Here is a 17,204-nt window from a genome sequence, read left to right as displayed (position 1 = left end):
GAAATGGAAAGTTGGATAGACCCTGAAATAGACCCTTTCATTATAGCGAGATAGGGTGAAATGGTGACGTGGAAATAGGAAAAAAAGATAGGCCCTTGAGATGGGCATATCCATTGCTAATGGTCTTAAGATGATCTCTACCACAAATAATGTGATTAATTTCGTATCATCCATCACTCAAATTAAGATCAAATAGGATCAACGTTACAAATTGTTTGTTTCCTTTAATAGGATGCCTACACTATACATATGGACAAATATAACCCTACAAACACATAGTAGAAGATTTAATTAAGAGTAGAAGTATATGCATATAAGAATAGTAAATTGGGAAACGAGAAAAGAGGGGTGTATGATGTATGTGGAAAAGGCGATGCTCTTAACTGCGAAAATAACTGGTGAATAATGAGGCCCATGCACACGTCCTTTTCTCACTCCCTCTCCCCCACATCTGCCGCATCATCTGCAATTGCATCCTCTCTCTCTCTTTCTCACACACACACACACACAATGGCAATGCCGACCATGTATTTAATTACATCTATATATATGTACAATCGACAACTTGTACATATAAATTGGAAATACTATATAACGCCATCTTTTATTAAATCAATGAACCATATAGGAAGAGGATCGGGTGGAAATTACAAATCTACAGAATCATTTTTAGCTCTATGATCATAAAAATCTACAATAGATGCATCTCTTAATGGATTGATGCAATACCAGAGTTTGAATCCCATAAGAAGTAATAAAAAAATATTTTTATCTTAATCATTGATTTTGTGTGCCTATCCGTATTTACTTTTCATTTATCCATTCATCTCTTCAACACATATATGCATGTTTGTTCATCTCTTGTTATATGTTTGTGCTTCGCTCATTCACTCACATTCACACACCCTCAAATAATACTACTAATAATTAGTATAAATAATTGAAACATATTGATGGATTAATGCAATACCAAAATTCAAATTTCAGAATGAGCAAAAATTCTAATTCGAATTCAAATTTTATTTATTCATATATGGTTCATTGATTTAATATGTTTATTTGTTCATCCCTTGTTAAAAGTCCGTTCATTCCTCCCTCACACATATACTATTTAAGTCTGTGTAAATAATTAAAACAATTTAATTTAAATATTCTAAATTAGTGGTATCCTTTAATTTTGACCTATTTTTATTAGAGTGAATGTTTAGAGAGTAACAATCTGAATATTCCAATCCAACTCAAAACCCGAAGATGGCGAAGGTAGAAACATTTTTTTTTTACAGCAAATTTTGACTTCTATTCTTGTTCAATTGCAAATATTGGATACGCATCTTATTAATATATTATTGGACATAGTACAATTTACTTTGGATAAGATAAGACATTAAGATTTAGGGAAACACAAGTAATGTCTGAAAACAATTGGAACACCGGTCATTACACATGGGTTTTCCGATGAAAGTAATTAATGATTTTTGGGAGATGCATAATTTTAGCTTTTCATATTTAGAATAACTAGCTCTTAATACCTACTAGTATTTCTTTTCTCTTTTCCACGTGCACGAGTGTAACACGTGCTTTATAGACACCTCCATGTAACAAGGTATATACAAGAATGGTTCTAGAATCTAATAATAAGATGAGCTGAAAAAATAAGCTCTTGATCACATTAAATTTGTACATATCAAGATGTTTCGATGTTCAGATAAGTTATGCCTGCGGAACTTCAGTATATAAAATTTGACGAACTATTTGGGCTAGTCTATAAATTTCAGGCTATACCGACGTCCTTAATCATATACTGATAATATAATTGTTACGCCAGGTGAACGTCATTTCAGGTGGACGCGTGCGTTGCATATTTTGGTGATATATTAATTTTATGCTAACAATGAAACACCAAAATCTCTAATACTACCTCCGTCCCCCAAAATTTGTCCCACTTTGATCCGACACGGGTTTTAAGAAATGTAATGGAAAGTGAGTTGAAAAAATTAGTGGATTGTGAGTCCTACTTTTATATATTAGTTTTATAATAAAATGTGAGTAAGAATGAGTTAGTGGAATATGGGGTCCACTACCAAAAATGGTAAAAGTGAAATGAGACAAATTTTATGGGAAGGACGGAAATGGAAGAATGAGACAAATTTTCAGAGACGGAGGTAGTATTAAACAAAATATGCATATCATTATATTGTGAAAGTACTTACAAAAATAGTACTACTACTACTACTATTAAACATGAGATTCATTATACTTTAAAGATATTGTTAAACAAAAACCCAAGGGGTGTAGATGTAGTAGAGTGACATTTTGACTCATCTATCCTTAATCTAATGGTCAAGTGATAGATCACTAGGCTAAATCCTTGAGTCAATTGTCTCATCCTTCGAGGTGCCTATAAATCAGCACGAGTACTTGGTCCGACGATGGATACTTTGGTCTAACAAAAAATAAAAACAAAATCAGAATCATAAAATTTCAATAGCTAGCAATTTAATTTGGAATTTCTGTATCTTTGTTTTGTAGGAGTAAATCTTTTCTTTAAATTCTTAGGGTAAAATATTGATGAATTGTGTCCAAACGCAAGATGATTTGGTTGAAATCACAAAATTCCAACAGAATCTAGACAGCACATTCCCATTCCCTTAGTCAATTTGTCTTTGATGAATAGTGTATGAAATAATTTGAACAATAGTCTCAGATGTACCTTAACTTCATGATCCACTTAATCCCACATGCAAGTAATAGTTTGGATTCAATAATTAGACATAACATATAGACAAATTATGAGATCAAATGAAGCACACATCTCATGATTCATGTATTCAATCAAAGATTTAGTGAGAAAATAATGGGAGCATGTTTAATGGAGTGAGAGAGAGAGAGACAGTAATTAAAAGTTAAAGGTAAAACCCAAAAAAAGAAAGCATGGGGAAGGCGGTTAAAAAAAGCAAAACACATAGAGCCGGCTCTATACATACCTCGACTAGTCAATCAATCAATCAATCAGTCATATCAAATCAATCTCACGGAATTCCATTCTGAAAAAAAAAAAGAAATTTAAAAAAGAGAGGAAAATGTCATCTTCAACTGGTTTTGCTCCGGACCACCACCTCCTCTCTCCTTCCGGGCAGCTCTGTTACGTCCATTGCAAATTTTGCGACACTGTCCTCGCCGTCTGCATCTTCTCTCTCTCTTTCAGTGTCTCTCAATCTCTTAATTCTGATATATATGTATTAATATATATAGGTGGGTGTTCCTTGCACGAGTTTGTTCAAGACAGTGACGGTGAGATGCGGGCATTGCTCCAACCTCCTCTCTGTCAACATGCGTGGATCTCTCCTCCCCTCTCCCAACCTCACCCACTCCCACTCCCTCTTCTCTCCCCACAATCTCCTGGTATATTTAATTTATAAATCCCTTCTACTTCTTCTCCATTTCATTTTTCATTACCCTTTCTTTCATCTTCACATCCCTGCAGGAGGACATCCGCACCAACGCCCCGCCAAACTTCCCCATCAATCCAATCGACCCTTCCCTCTTCCCTCGTGAGATCGATGACCTTCCCAAGCCTCCTGCTGTTAAACGACGTACGCCACAAATTTCCACTTTTCTTGTCTTCATTTTTTATTTCTCAAAACCCTAAATTGTCTTTCCATTTTTACTACGTTTAATTCCATTCAAACACTCATTTTTTTTGTTTTGATTTAGCTCTTTCAAGATTGTTTTGAGTGAAATTTTTAAGGTGGTCCCTCGGGATTCATCGCGTCTTGGAAACCGTCACAAGAAATTTTAGTGAGACGAAAATCATTAGATAATGATGAAGCAGTGATGAGAAAAAAAGTGATATTGATGACAGAAATCAGTAAAGTAAATTGTCAGCACAGTGATTTTAATGTCTGTTTCTTGTTTTATTGTTTGTTTTTATTTGCTTCCTTGCTCACAGCCCCGGAGAAAAGACAGAGAGTGCCCTCTGCTTACAACCGCTTCATCAAGTAAGTTGAATCAATTGTATTTCATTTTTTGTTAATGTATACAAAAAGTACTTCATCCCTTAGCTAAGTAGTTTTGCATGAGGAATCTGTTCCTCGGCTGAGAGATTATTCTGTAATCTATCAAAATTTATGACAAATATTGTACTAATTAATATTTGCAGAGATGAGATCCAGCGTATCAAAGCTGGAAACCCTGATATCAGTCACAGGGAGGCCTTCAGCGCTGCTGCAAAAAATGTAAGATTATGATAAAAGTCACTTCCTCTTCTTTCAATTTTCAACTAGGGTTTTTTTATTTTTCATAAAATTGTTTTGGTGTTTTCTTCTTTTTTGTTTTCTTGCATCCAGTGGGCCCACTTCCCACACATCCACTTCGGCCTTATGCCTGATCAACCCGTGAAGAAACCAAATCTGTGCCAACAGGTAACCCTATCTCTAAACAAAACCCTAGATTTCACACAATTCATCAAAAAACTAATAATAATAAATCTTTTTTATTAGTTTTCTTGAATATTATTGTTGATTGATAGGAAGGAGATGAAGTGATGATGAAAGATGGGTTTCTTGCTTCTGCCAACATCGGTGTGTCGCCGTACTAGCTAGTCAATTGCAGTCTATGGTGGTGTGCCTTCTTAGTATATCTATTTTGCTTCTATGATTAGGGTTTTCTGATGTGTTATTATGCTGTGTTAAGACTGTTTGGACATTTTCGGATAGGTTTATGAGCTTCGAAATGGTGTGTTATGTTGGGAGAGGATTTTGATGTGGGCCGGGGTGCTTAACTGTAGTTAGCTCTAACTACAGATCTCCTAAACCCATCTGAAAATGAAGCTTGCTTTAATAAATCTAATGTATCTGTGTTTCCTTTAATTAGCCCTATGTATGTGTTAAATTATGATATTAGCTAGACCCTAATTTCTGCGTGATGCTATGAGGAGATCATTCAATTTGTATAGAGTATGGACCCAAATTAAATTAATGAATGATATTGCACAAATTTGGGGTGCGAATTAATTAAGGGTCAAGTTTCATCTGGTCTAATATTATGATTCGAGTGCATATTTAGTAGATGTGAATTTGTGGAGTAATACAATTCGCTAGCAATGTAGGTGTTTACCCCTGGTATGATGGAATTTGATCTGTCAAACTCAAGCAAGATTTTCCATAATGTTGGAGCATATAATCTTAAGCGGGTAGTGATTTAGAGACATAATGTCTCCATGCCATAATACCCTTATGTCTCTATGCCATAATTATATTTTATATGTGGACAAATATAACCAAACGCTATTTTTGGATAAAATCAATTAGCATGATCATTAGGGGATGATCTAATTTCTATAATAAAGACTAGTAAAGATAACGGTGAAATTCAATAAAGTATATTATATATTTTACATAGGAATAACATAAAAATAAATACACAAAAATCAAACTAGAGTACTAATATTATAAAATACATAAAATTAAAATAATAAATTCAATTAGTATTATATTTATTTTGACTAAGGTTCGACAATAATTTTCCAAAAATTAAAAATTTGAATAATTAAATTTTCAAAATTGAATAATTTAGAATAGTAAGTATGATATAAAAAAACCTACACCCAATTAGTATTAATATATTATACATATTTTCTTAATTTTATTTCATGATATAGTGAATTGAGTTAATAACTCAATTATTTATAAAGCAAAAGAGAAAATGCCTTGTAATTATTTATTATTTGATCGAAGTTCGATTGCAATGTTCTAAGAATAAAAAATTTAAATAAATTAAAATTTTGGAAAGGAAAGAAGTAGTATAATAAAAATTACAAAATTCTTAAAATAAAAACTATAAAGTTAATTATTATTATTATTATTATTATTATTATTATTATTATTATTATTATTATTAATTTATTTAATGAGATACTGAATGGAGCTTAAAATTCTAATATTTTATATAAGAAAAAGAAGAAAATAATATAGGATTAGTATTTTTATAAAATGGATTCATAATTTATTCATTAAGTTCAAATCTCATAATTTATTCCCTTAGTTTTGGAATATTACGTTGAATAAAACACTTATGAATAAATCTCTCATTTCTCTAATATTCTACTTCTTTAGGTATATATTTTGATTTTAAATCATATCTTCCACATTTATATATATTCCATAATTAAGCTACCACATCCTTATTTAAGATGTAAGGGCAAAAAGGTAGATGTAAAAAAGTGTAGATTTAATGAAAAATATAATATAATATAAGATTACAATTTTAACCTCATTACGACATTATGGCTTGGAGACATTATGTCTCTAAAACATTTTTCTAATCTTATTTGGTTTAACAACGGATAGCGTTTTCAGTTCGATGCTATGAGGTATACAAAATTTGAAATGAATGGAATGATATAAAAAGGCCGCAGTGACAAAATTAAAAGCACTGCATTTATTTCTAGATCATTTGTGGTTGAGAAATAATAGGAGTATGATTTATTTTATGTAGTAAGGGTAAATTAGAGAATGATTCATTTTGTAGTTATAGAATAATCGATGATATTCTGTCGTAGATTCATCTATACAAATATAAAAGCCGAGTTTTGGCGTTCTTTTAAAATATTTATAAATTTTGTCCTAATTTTAAAATATTTACAAATTATGGGATCAATTTGAATACTACATATCGAGCCTATACTCCATAAGTTACGGTGGGAGTTTTTCTTATATTCAACCATGGAATTGTAACTAGCATATATGTTCTAATTACTACCATTTATTACCATTACAACACTAATTATCATTATCATATTTATTACCATTACCATTACAATTATTCAATATTGGGATTAAAGAATGAGTGCAATTTACCACCACCACCCAATTAATTTGTTTGAATCATATCTATGAATTAATGGTCTATAATTAATTTATAATGTAGCACTGGCAGTTATAATCGATGACTGATAAAAAATTTGTTAATCCAAATAATTTTTATTAATGGATTACAATTTGAAAGGTCTTCATTTGTTATTAATTTAGTTTATCACAAATAATATTGGCTTAAAGTCACCAAGAATATGAAAAGGTACCCATTTTCTATAAATTTGGCTTGTACAAGGATACTTTGCGAAAATAGAAACACAAAGATATTGAGTTCCACCAAGCTGAAAAGCTTTAAGAATTGAAGAAAATTCATTCTTAGGGCAACTTCAACAATGCTTCAACTCATTTTAGGACTGAATAGCTCCTCAATCATTCTACAAAGGGTATCATGTTTTCTTTTCTTTTTTTATGCTATTTTGTACAATATCTACGATCTGTTGTGTTGAACTATAACATCCCAAATATATATTTTTTTTCAAATTTCATTTACACTATTACTTCTTTGTTTGTTGAATAAAAAAAGGGAGAGATGTCACTGTTTGAAATGACCAATGAACAAAGCTTCTGTAGGAAGATGTTTGTCGTCCGAAAAGAAGATGATACATGAATATTTGACGAAGAAGATGAGAATGATAGCTATCTTTGCTAGGTTAACATGTATTATGTGAAAGTTGGAAGATATTATTGTCCCCTAATATTTTATTTGTATATAAAATATTTCATTAGATTTATATACTCTTGGTATATACTCCTAAATTTTTTTAGTCTCACTTATTTTATTTATTCACAATATCAAATTGATAGTAAAAAAACATTCTAACTCGCGCATAGCGCGTGGATTAACACTAGTTTGAATAATGTCCTAGTGTAGCATAGATAATGCACTCGATGAGTTACTATAATATTGTCGATTTTGTGATTTTTTAATGTTACGTGTTACTTTAGTGACAATTGACAATCCTTGAAAATCTTAAAAAATTTAAATTTTATTTAATTCCCTCTTGATTAAAATTATTTTCACGTAACATACATTCAATTAAAGATAATTTTACAAATATTATAACAAAATCTCAATTGCATACATATGGACGAATAAATTTGCACGAATATAATTTATAGTATAACAATAACGACATACAGTATAATGTTCATAGTTGCATTCCTATGATGCCTTAAGTCAATGTAAATGTACTTTCACTATATATAATGTCTCCGTTCCCTCATAGTTGAGTCATTTTTCCATTTTGAGAAGTTCCCTTATAGTTGAGTCATTTTTTTTTTATTTTGGGAAGTTCCCTCATAGTTGAGTCGTTTCCATATATAGTAACTTTTTTCTATATCTTACTTTATTATCTCTCTTACTTTTTTGTCTATTTATTTAACACACTTAACATCTATTTCTTAAACTTTGTGGCGAAAAGTTTCGCCTCAACTATGAGGTAACGGAGGGAGTAATTTTTATGTGTATCACCGCCATTAAACTAATAATGGGCGAAAACCATATATCTCCACCATCTGTTTTTTTATATTTAATGGTTCATATTTAACCTTAGTTTTGATATAAAATTAGGATTCATTTCAATATTATCATTGTAACTATATGGCTCACCACTCCAATTAAATTCTCATTTTTTCCTTAATTACTAGTTACGTATTAAAATCTGCGTCATCTATACCAGGACTATTTATTGTGCACGGATGGAGAATATATCTTCAATTTTTTTCCCCCTAACTCATCTATTCGTCTTTTAGATAATGGTGTGTGCTACGGCATGTCCATGTTTACTTCTAATTTCCTGCAGTATTTAATTTGCCCCGGATCGGACATTTTCAAGTCGATAGAATTAGTTCTATTCAACTCTTTTCTTCCCTTCTTTTTCAATGCTCTTCATGCATTTAGATACTCCATATATCTGACGCATGCCAAAAGCTAAGCGGTTGATCATCCTAATTAGTGACTATAATTTGGCCTTAGTTTTGATATAAGAGTGAGTTTTGATTTGTTTCATTCCATATACATAAATTGTAGTACTAATAAAATGTGAGAAAATTTTCATACTTAGATAAACAATAATTTTGGCAGATGAATAAAAATAAATAAATAAATATGATTATTACTAAGAGATTAGTTAATCAAGAGATTAATCATTAATTAATTTAGAGATTTAATCACAAAAAATATTAATCATTGGATTAATTCCTTAATTCTCTCGGTAGATTTAATTATGAAGGAATTATTATACAATCCCAAACAGTTAAATTAAATTAAATTAAATTAAGCCAACCTACTCCGACTATTTAATCTCAGTCCAATTATTAATTAGAATCAAACCCATTTTCAAAATTAACTACAGCCCACAACAACTACTAAGATTCAGCCCAACAGTTGATCTAGGCTAGGTCCAACTAAATAAATAAAATAAGCAGCCTAACAAAATGTCCCACTCGGAAATTAAAAGGGGCAAGGATACACCGAACTCCTAAACCTATTTTTTTCCGGTGGGGATCGCCTACTATTTTTTCTACACCATCCCCTACTCCACCCCTCACAAATATAAATAATGGGCCTACCATCATATTTTATGTTTGTAAAGAATGTAGTAGGAAATGGTGTAGGAAAAGTAGTAGGTGATCCCCACTGAATTTCTTACCCTAATTCTTCCAAAAAAAATACGCACAAAATTGGTTTTTCACTAAGAATCAGTTTAATAGGGAAGATAAATGAATAAAAATATATATTTTAGATCCTACTATAACTTAAAAATAGATGAATTATCTATCGCTATAATACTAGTGTAGAAAAATAGAAGTAATACTATGTGGTTTGAAAACACTTAGAGTGTGGATATGCATGCATATTCAAGGGATTGAATTTTTATAATGGCACAAATATAATGTTGAAAGCTTTTTTTTTATTAGACTAAGAATGTCATTGGTTAATTATGCAGGAGGCCCAAAGCCATCAAGCATATGGTTAAAGTATTTGATTAGCACCTCACAGCCCAATTGCCTCCCCAAAGCCCAAACCTTGAGAATGGAGACGCTAAAACCCCAACTACAGCTTACTATTAAAAAATCGAAAAATCGGAAAATCAATATGTTGCTCCGAGTAATCGCCGGCCACGCCTCACGATTCCGGCAATCTCAGTGGCAGCTGACCTATTGCCGGAGCATGGCTTTGGAAACCTCTAAAGCAGAGAAACCCCAGCCAAAATTTGATAAGAAAGATCTAAAGGATAAGAAGCCTGAACAAGTGCTGGCGACAATCCTTGAATCTATCTCTAGACAAGATGTGGAGCTCCGCTGCCGCCCTCTCTTCCCTTCCGGTAATACATTGTTGTATAGATAACTCAATATAGGTTTGAGATTGCTGCTCTTAACTGCTTTCATTTTGTTATTTTCTATTTTCATCGCGTTTGAGCAGACCTAAAATGTGGATCAGCGATTTGTACATTCGGCACTGATGTAGCTTTCGTTTGATGATAAATTTTTGATTAAGCTGTTTAGTTTGGTTTACCTAAACTCAGTTATGTGGTGATATGCGAGTGAATGATTGTTGATTTGAATCTCATTGACTAGGAAAGTGTGGCCGTAACATTTTCTTCATGATCAGTTCAATATGTCATGTGTAACTTGTCCACAAACTGCCTGTGTAGGGGAGCGTGAAGTGTGTATAAATAACAAAGAAATAAAATACATAGTCGTTGGCTATTTTCATTTTGTATATGAAAATCTGATTTTGAAAAAATTAATACTAAAATCTGTGGCCACATGTCGGCCACCTATTGAACATCAGAACCACGTGTGCACTTGATTGTGGTGTGGATGGTGCACGCTTACGCACTACAACAACGTACTTATTGCCTAAGCATGCGGGCGGGTGCTTACTGCATCTACTAAGCACGCGAATGTGGATGCTCTTAGTTAAATTCCTGCGAGAATTCCCAATTTCCTAATCCCCACTCGTAAATGATCACAATCCCTAATTTACGTACAACAGAGGAGATTACGGGGAATTTTTAGCACCGCCACATCCCCACCACCATGGCACCAACGCTGACTGCTTGACCCCACCATACCACTGCACTGCATTCACGCATTACCCATGCCTGCTTGCTGACTCTGCCTCCCAGTCTACAATAGGAATCATCCAAGGTACTTTAGCTAAAAAAAAACATTTTTCTTATATTGAATATACTCAGGATTCCCTGCATTTAGAAGGTTCAGTTTCTTGTGTAAGTTTTTGCCAAGCAAAATAATTCCCTTGCAAATATAAAGGGAGAAGAGAACTATATTTTGTCTTGCTCCGTAAATGTGGGAGGTGTATAGGCTCGAAGTATTCACTGAATGTGCACATTAGTACTAAAATATAATCTAACTGGGGTCCGGGAGTAATGCTTTTAACTGTAAGATGAAGTGTGTATGCTGGCATAACTGGGTAAGGTCGTGTCATTGTAGAAGTCTCTTCACTTTATAAAGTGAGCAAATAATTAGTGGACGTTGCTATTGTTTCCAGGCTATCTCATTCTGAAATTTCAATTCTCAACCTTTGCAGAAGTATCATCCCTGCTGACAAAGAAAGCATGCATAGACCTCATAAAGAAATGCAAATCCATGACTTGTTTCAAGCAGATCCAAGCCCAGGTCTTCACTCATGGTCTGCACAGCAACATTGATGTCTTGCACAAGCTCATGGCATTTGCCACAGATGCTGACTTAAACTATGCTGACATGATATTTGCTCAAATTGAGCTCCCAACTTTATTTATCTATAATGTGATGATCAAGGCACATGTGAAATCTAGTAGTTGCAGAAAAGCCCTTTCGTTGTTTGATGAGTTACGTCTCAAGGGATTGGTGCCCGATAATTATACATATCCTTTTGTCTTTAAGGCTGTAGGAAGGCTTAGGATGGTTCCTGAAGGGGAAAAGCTTCATGGGTTTGCATTGAAAAGTGGGGATCTTCATGATTGCTATGTTTGTAATTCGGTTCTAGATTTGTATAGGGAATTAGGATGTGTCCAGAATTTAGCGAAAGTGTTTGATGAAATTCCTACAAGAGACTTAATCTCATGGAATGTCTTGATTTCTGGGTTAGTAAAGAGCAGTAGGTTTGAGGATGCTGTAAATGTTTATAGGAGGATCAGACTAGAGACAAGTTTTCAACCTGACGAGGCCACAATTGTAAGCACTTTATCTGCATGTACGGCACTAAAGAACTTGGATCTTGGTCGTGAAATTCATGAGTATGCGAGTAAAAAATTGGGGTTTACTATGATTATTGGAAATGCATTGATGGATATGTATGCTAAGTGTGGATGCATAGAGATTGCCCGAGGAATATTTGATGCCATGCCAGAAAAAAATGTTATTTGTTGGACTAGTATGGTTTCAGCTTACACAAATTTGGGTTGTTTGGATGAAGCTAGGGCTTTATTTGAGAGGAGCTCTGTCAAAGATCTTGTTTTATGGACAACCATGATCAATGGGTATGTACAGTTCAACATGGTTGATGAAGCCATGAACTTGTTTAGGTGCATGCAAATGAATGGCATTAAACCTGACAAATATACCCTTGTTACTTTACTCACAGGATGTGCTCAATTAAGAGCGCTGGAACAAGGTGAATGGATTCATGCTTACTTGAAAGAAATTGGAATTATTATTGATGCAGTGGTTGGTACTGCTCTTATAGAGATGTATGCAAAATGTGGTTGCTTAGAGAAGTCTTTGCAGATTTTCTATCAACTGAACCAGAAAGATGCAGCATCATGGACGTCTATGATATGTGCACTTGCCATGAATGGAGATGCAGAAAAGGCTGTACAATTATTCACAGAAATGACACAAGTCGGGATTAGACCTGATGATATCACCTTCGTTGGTGTTTTAAGTGCCTGCAGTCATGGAGGGCTAGTAGAGGAAGGCCGTAAGCATTTTGATTCCATGACTAAGGTTTATCAACTTGAACCAAAGTTAGAACACTATGGTTGCCTGATAGACCTTCTAGGTCGTGCTGGACTCATGGAAGAAGCTGAACAGATTATAAGAGAGATACCTAATCAAGATAACAAGTTTGTCATCCCACTTTATGGTGCTCTGCTTAGTGCATGCAGGAACTATGAAAATGTTGAAATTGGTGAACGTATTGCCAAGAAGCTTCTGGAGGTTGAGTCCAGTGATTCTAGTGGTCATACACTTTTAGCCAATATATATGCAGCTGCCAATAGGTGGGAAGATGTAAAGAAAGTCAGAAGGAAAATGGATACCATGGGGTCCAAGAAGTTTCCCGGGTGCAGTGCACTTGAAATTGGTGGCCTTTACTAAATCTGGTTCAAATAACGGGCAGATTGTAAATCAGTACTTGAGTGCAGGCAGTTGGAAGTTGGGAGCCAGGTATCTAATAATATTAGATAGTGCAGTTTGGCCTGTAACACATTCTCATTATTGATTGATGATGTTATGTTGTCCAAACAGTATCATAGATTTCTATTTCTCATCTTCTATTATTGTATATTCAGCTAAATTGCAGAATATTAAGTTCATATTTTTCATTATTTTTTCTTGATTCATCCTGGTTTATCAATGATAGTCCCATTTAATAGATATGATAAACTAACTACTGTTTGTGGGCTATGAAAAACAAATGATATTTTCCTAGACTCTCCTTTTTTGCTTTTCAATTGTATACTTAGCTGTATTCCAATCTCTTCACACTGAAGAAAGTTGTTCCTCTACTATGTGAATGCACGTCTTTGGTCTTTTCTACTTTAAACAACTTAATGTGATTCCTCTGAAATTTTTTCTTTTTGTGGACTGTCTGTTCGAATCTTATAGTTTTAAGGATGATGAACCGATTAGATTCCATATCTAAAAATCATTGTGATTCTGCATTTTGTGCGAACTTCATAATAGTTGAGAAAGTTGAAGAATTTGTATTCCGTACTGATGCTCTTGTCATTTTTTCTTCAGCCTTAATATTGATGAAGAATGTTTTTATAACGCCTTAAAAGTTATCTCTTCTGAAACAGCGTCATGACCTTTTGGGATACATCTGAAGTAGCCAAGCTGCAGAGATTTAAATTATGAGGTGAGCTAGATAATTCTGATATAAGAATTGGAATGTCTGATGTAGGTTTACTGTGTAATTTAGAAAAGTTTGCATGTCGTGCATGTATTCAGTTTACTGATTATTTTGATTCTGTATAATGGGCTGGTTGCTTATTTGCTAAAAATTTTGAGGTTGAGTTCAAAAACTACTCAATATTGTACTCCGTATCTGGTATTGGTGACTTGTGACAACAATTTGTTCTCTTGCAAGATTTCCCTGTCTCCTAATATCTGACTGATTCTCAGGGATTCCATGACAAACTTGAAAGCTGTAACCTATCCTGTAGGTGGTAAAACTAATGGTCATTTTCACATTATGTTGAGATGATATATGTTTGATTGGATAAACATAACATACATGCATAGAACTTTGGTACAGACTGCAAGATTGGCTAAAGGGGCGCAGGGTGGGTAATGGCATTGAAATTCTAGAGGGACGAAAATTTATGCTGCTTCAGTGTGCCACCCTGAAGCCTTGAAATATATGGTTTCTGTGATGAAATCTTGGATTTCTGTTGAGAAATTTGTATGTGTGCTTATGGCTCGAAAGTACATTTCCATCCATATGTTTGTTTGAAGCCCTGATCTATCACAAAACAAGTCTCATCTTTAATCGGCCATTTTAAATTAGTCACACTGTAATTAATAAAAATTAAAGTATAATCAGCAACTTGAGCAGAGGCTTCCACTCCTTCTCTAGTCTCTACCCTCAGTGAAACCCCTTATATGGAAACACATCTAGCCTTATCAACTAGTCTGCCCAACACATCAAGCTACCAAATTGGAATGACATGGAATGGATAGATAAAGAATCAGGGTGCATATGAGATAAAAGTAAACTAAATAATAATAATAGCTGGAGGGAGAAAAAGGTTGGATTCTTGTAATACTTGGCTTCATGTGGGATTGTATATTGGAGTGCTGGAATTTCGGGCTTTACCTTGGATTACTTCTCATATTTTCCTTCTCTTATTCTGCTGGAAAGAAGATTAGATGCTGTAACAAACCATTGGCCGATTCAGTATACTGGCTACTCAACTCATGAAAGATCTAGGGTCAAACCTAGGTCACTTGGCTTGTGTTCTTATATTTCATATTTGAACTGCAATACTTTATGTTATCTACTGTCTCATATTATTTCATAAAATTGTAAAAAAATGTTTATGCATGGTGAAGGATATGGTGGTGCATTTATTAACTTCAATAAAACCTGAACTTGGAAGAGAAACTTGCTATCGTTCACTGTTCTGTATTTACAGCCATAATTGTTGCTGTCTAAGCAGCTGGCTGCTGTTATTAATATACGTTCATTTTAGACTATCATATGTTATTGGTATAAACATTGTACATGCTATAATCATTTGCAAATTTGTTGTTTTACCTCTCTATCGACCTCATTGTTTTTGTTCTTTTTATAACTTGCTGCACTGAATCGGTTGAAAAATATATTTGGTTTAGGAAGGCGAGAAGCAGAGAAAATTGCTCTTCAAACTACAGTCCAAGTTTAACGTGGACGTTTTCAGCCGGCCATATCTACTGGTCATCTGATGGAAGCGGATAGTAAAGCTGCCTATCTTCAAGAATCTTTGTGAAGAGCTGCACTTTGACCCACAGAAGGCCATAGAAATTCATGAAGGTTAATTTAATTATATTGAGCTTTAATTATAAAAGGCATTATAGTTTAGTTTCTCATACTCCACTATTTTCAGTTGATTAAATTTCATGATATACTTAACTCGTGAAAGTATTAATACTGTTTATGTATTTGCTATACATGTTTTATTAACAACTTGTCTTTTATCTTCTTTACCCATAGAAATTTTCCAGAGAAAACTTCAGTAACTGGTAGCTGTTAAACGTGAAATCATTGATGACGATGTAAAAACTTTGGAGCAGATACAGATTATATTCTGCATTCCAAAGCAAACAGTCGAAGCAACTCATGCAGATATCCGCAAAGGTGTACTTGAGAAGGTGATTTCTGTTCATTCTTTTCCTTAAATTATTATTAGAATGTGCCAGATATGGATTCATTAATAATTTAAGATATCCAGCAACGCTTTGTTATGTTAAGTAATTTGGTTCGAGGATGTTCTGGCTTAGTAATTATTCAAGTAAATCAGGTTTGCAATTAATTGTATGTTTCCAATACTTGCATGTCATAATTTTCTGGTTTTATTCATGGCTGCATGAATACTACAGATTGTCAAGGAGGCAATTGCTTCTGGTGTATATGGATATGACGCCAAGGCTTGATGACATTTTTCTGCAAGCACACCGATGTTTGCTAAAACAGAGTTTTGCAGTCTTGCAAGTAGGGTATGCTATCCACTCGCACATGTACTCATATGCCTGTGGATCTGATCGCGCTAAAAGCACGTTGTTTTAGCGTTATAATTACTATATTTCCTAATCCTGAAGTAGTTATCAGGATAGTTTTAGGTGCGATGGTATATATTTGAACTTTAAAAAATACTAAAATCAATGCTATATATGTGTATTTCAAAAGTGGAGAGGACTTTATTGTAGATCAGGCAGTGGCAAGTGTGAGTTAATGTGCATTTGGCCATATTCTAAACCTGCAGTTTGTCGATTTCAAAAAAGACCAAAACCATGCTATCTCATAAGCACTGCACATTTAGGTCTACAAATACACACTTTCCGTTTGGAGTAAAATCCTCTTCTTCTTTCAATTGGTTTTGTTGCATATTTCCGTGAAACAACTTAAATTTCGTATGTTCCCGTAAAATTTGAAAGACAAATTAATTTCAAGTGATGGGATGGTCCAAGAAGTTGTCAACCTATCTCAAAATAGACAATACAGAACACAATCCACTATTGGTGTATTGGTGTCTGTTTTTGTTGGCCGAGGCAGGTAGGAGCAGTCTCATGATGGGCCCCAATAATTTTGTTTTGTTGAGTATTTTGAGATTAATTGGATATTCTTTTTGCATTTTTATTAAAACTTGTGGTTTTTTGAAGAATGGTGATTTATTAGTAGAGTGAAAGCTCAACAAATTTCAGCAATAGCTAGTTTCTTATGTTTTTCTTCTTAGTTTTTATAAATAAAAACGTGGATTAAAACTATTTAGCATGTGGATTAAAAACTAATTTAACTTAGTAATTGAATATTTAAGCATTACTTTATTCATAAATTTTCTACGGTTAAGAGTCTCAATTCTTTCGATTACAGAGTAAAGAAATATGAGTTCAATGGAGAGA

At 33.6% G+C, this 17,204-nt stretch overlaps 2 protein-coding genes across 8 annotated transcripts; both read left to right on the top strand.

The window, feature by feature from the left end:
- Positions 1–2,941: 2,941 nt before the first annotated feature.
- On the top strand, positions 2,942–4,868 carry LOC125218969 (axial regulator YABBY 1-like). The gene is made up of 7 exons (XM_048120797.1): positions 2,942–3,179; positions 3,253–3,402; positions 3,485–3,593; positions 3,950–3,998; positions 4,160–4,235; positions 4,347–4,421; positions 4,529–4,868. Exons 1-7 carry the CDS (start codon positions 3,081–3,083, stop codon positions 4,595–4,597), a joined length of 627 nt encoding a protein of 208 aa, XP_047976754.1. The 5' UTR covers positions 2,942–3,080; the 3' UTR covers positions 4,598–4,868.
- A 5,095-nt stretch (positions 4,869–9,963) lies between these two features.
- LOC125218169 (pentatricopeptide repeat-containing protein At1g31430) lies at positions 9,964–16,543 on the top strand. 7 transcript variants are annotated; one of them, XM_048119790.1, is made up of 7 exons: positions 9,964–10,198; positions 11,428–13,268; positions 13,904–13,962; positions 14,229–14,265; positions 15,441–15,618; positions 15,799–15,956; positions 16,185–16,543. In XM_048119790.1, exons 1-2 carry the CDS (start codon positions 9,970–9,972, stop codon positions 13,197–13,199), a joined length of 2,001 nt encoding a protein of 666 aa, XP_047975747.1. In that variant the 5' UTR covers positions 9,964–9,969; the 3' UTR covers positions 13,200–13,268; positions 13,904–13,962; positions 14,229–14,265; positions 15,441–15,618; positions 15,799–15,956; positions 16,185–16,543. The 7 variants fall into 7 exon arrangements, with proteins under 7 accessions (XP_047975747.1, XP_047975748.1, XP_047975749.1 ...); XM_048119793.1 differs by lacking the exon at positions 14,229–14,265 and adding an exon at positions 10,669–11,027 and having other exon boundaries at positions 10,069–10,198; XM_048119791.1 differs by lacking the exon at positions 14,229–14,265 and having other exon boundaries at positions 15,445–15,618.
- Positions 16,544–17,204: the final 661 nt, after the last annotated feature.

Source organism: Salvia hispanica, chromosome 4 (genome assembly GCF_023119035.1).
Source record: "Salvia hispanica cultivar TCC Black 2014 chromosome 4, UniMelb_Shisp_WGS_1.0, whole genome shotgun sequence".
Taxonomy (NCBI): Eukaryota; Viridiplantae; Streptophyta; class Magnoliopsida; order Lamiales; family Lamiaceae; genus Salvia; species Salvia hispanica.
This window is presented reverse-complemented; position numbering and strand designations above follow the sequence as displayed.

Excerpts from the sequence above, each read along its gene's own strand:
- LOC125218969 (XM_048120797.1), top strand. The coding sequence starts at position 3,081 with ATGTCATCTTCAACTGGTTTTGCTCCGGACCACCACCTCCTCTCTCCT. Across the intron at positions 3,180-3,252 it reads TTTGCGACACTGTCCTCGCC|GTGGGTGTTCCTTGCACGAG; the intron begins GTCTGCATCTTC and ends TAATATATATAG. Across the intron at positions 3,403-3,484 it reads TCTCTCCCCACAATCTCCTG|GAGGACATCCGCACCAACGC; the intron begins GTATATTTAATT and ends ACATCCCTGCAG.
- LOC125218169 (XM_048119791.1), top strand. The coding sequence starts at position 9,970 with ATGTTGCTCCGAGTAATCGCCGGCCACGCCTCACGATTCCGGCAATCT. Across the intron at positions 10,199-11,427 it reads CCGCCCTCTCTTCCCTTCCG|AAGTATCATCCCTGCTGACA; the intron begins GTAATACATTGT and ends CAACCTTTGCAG.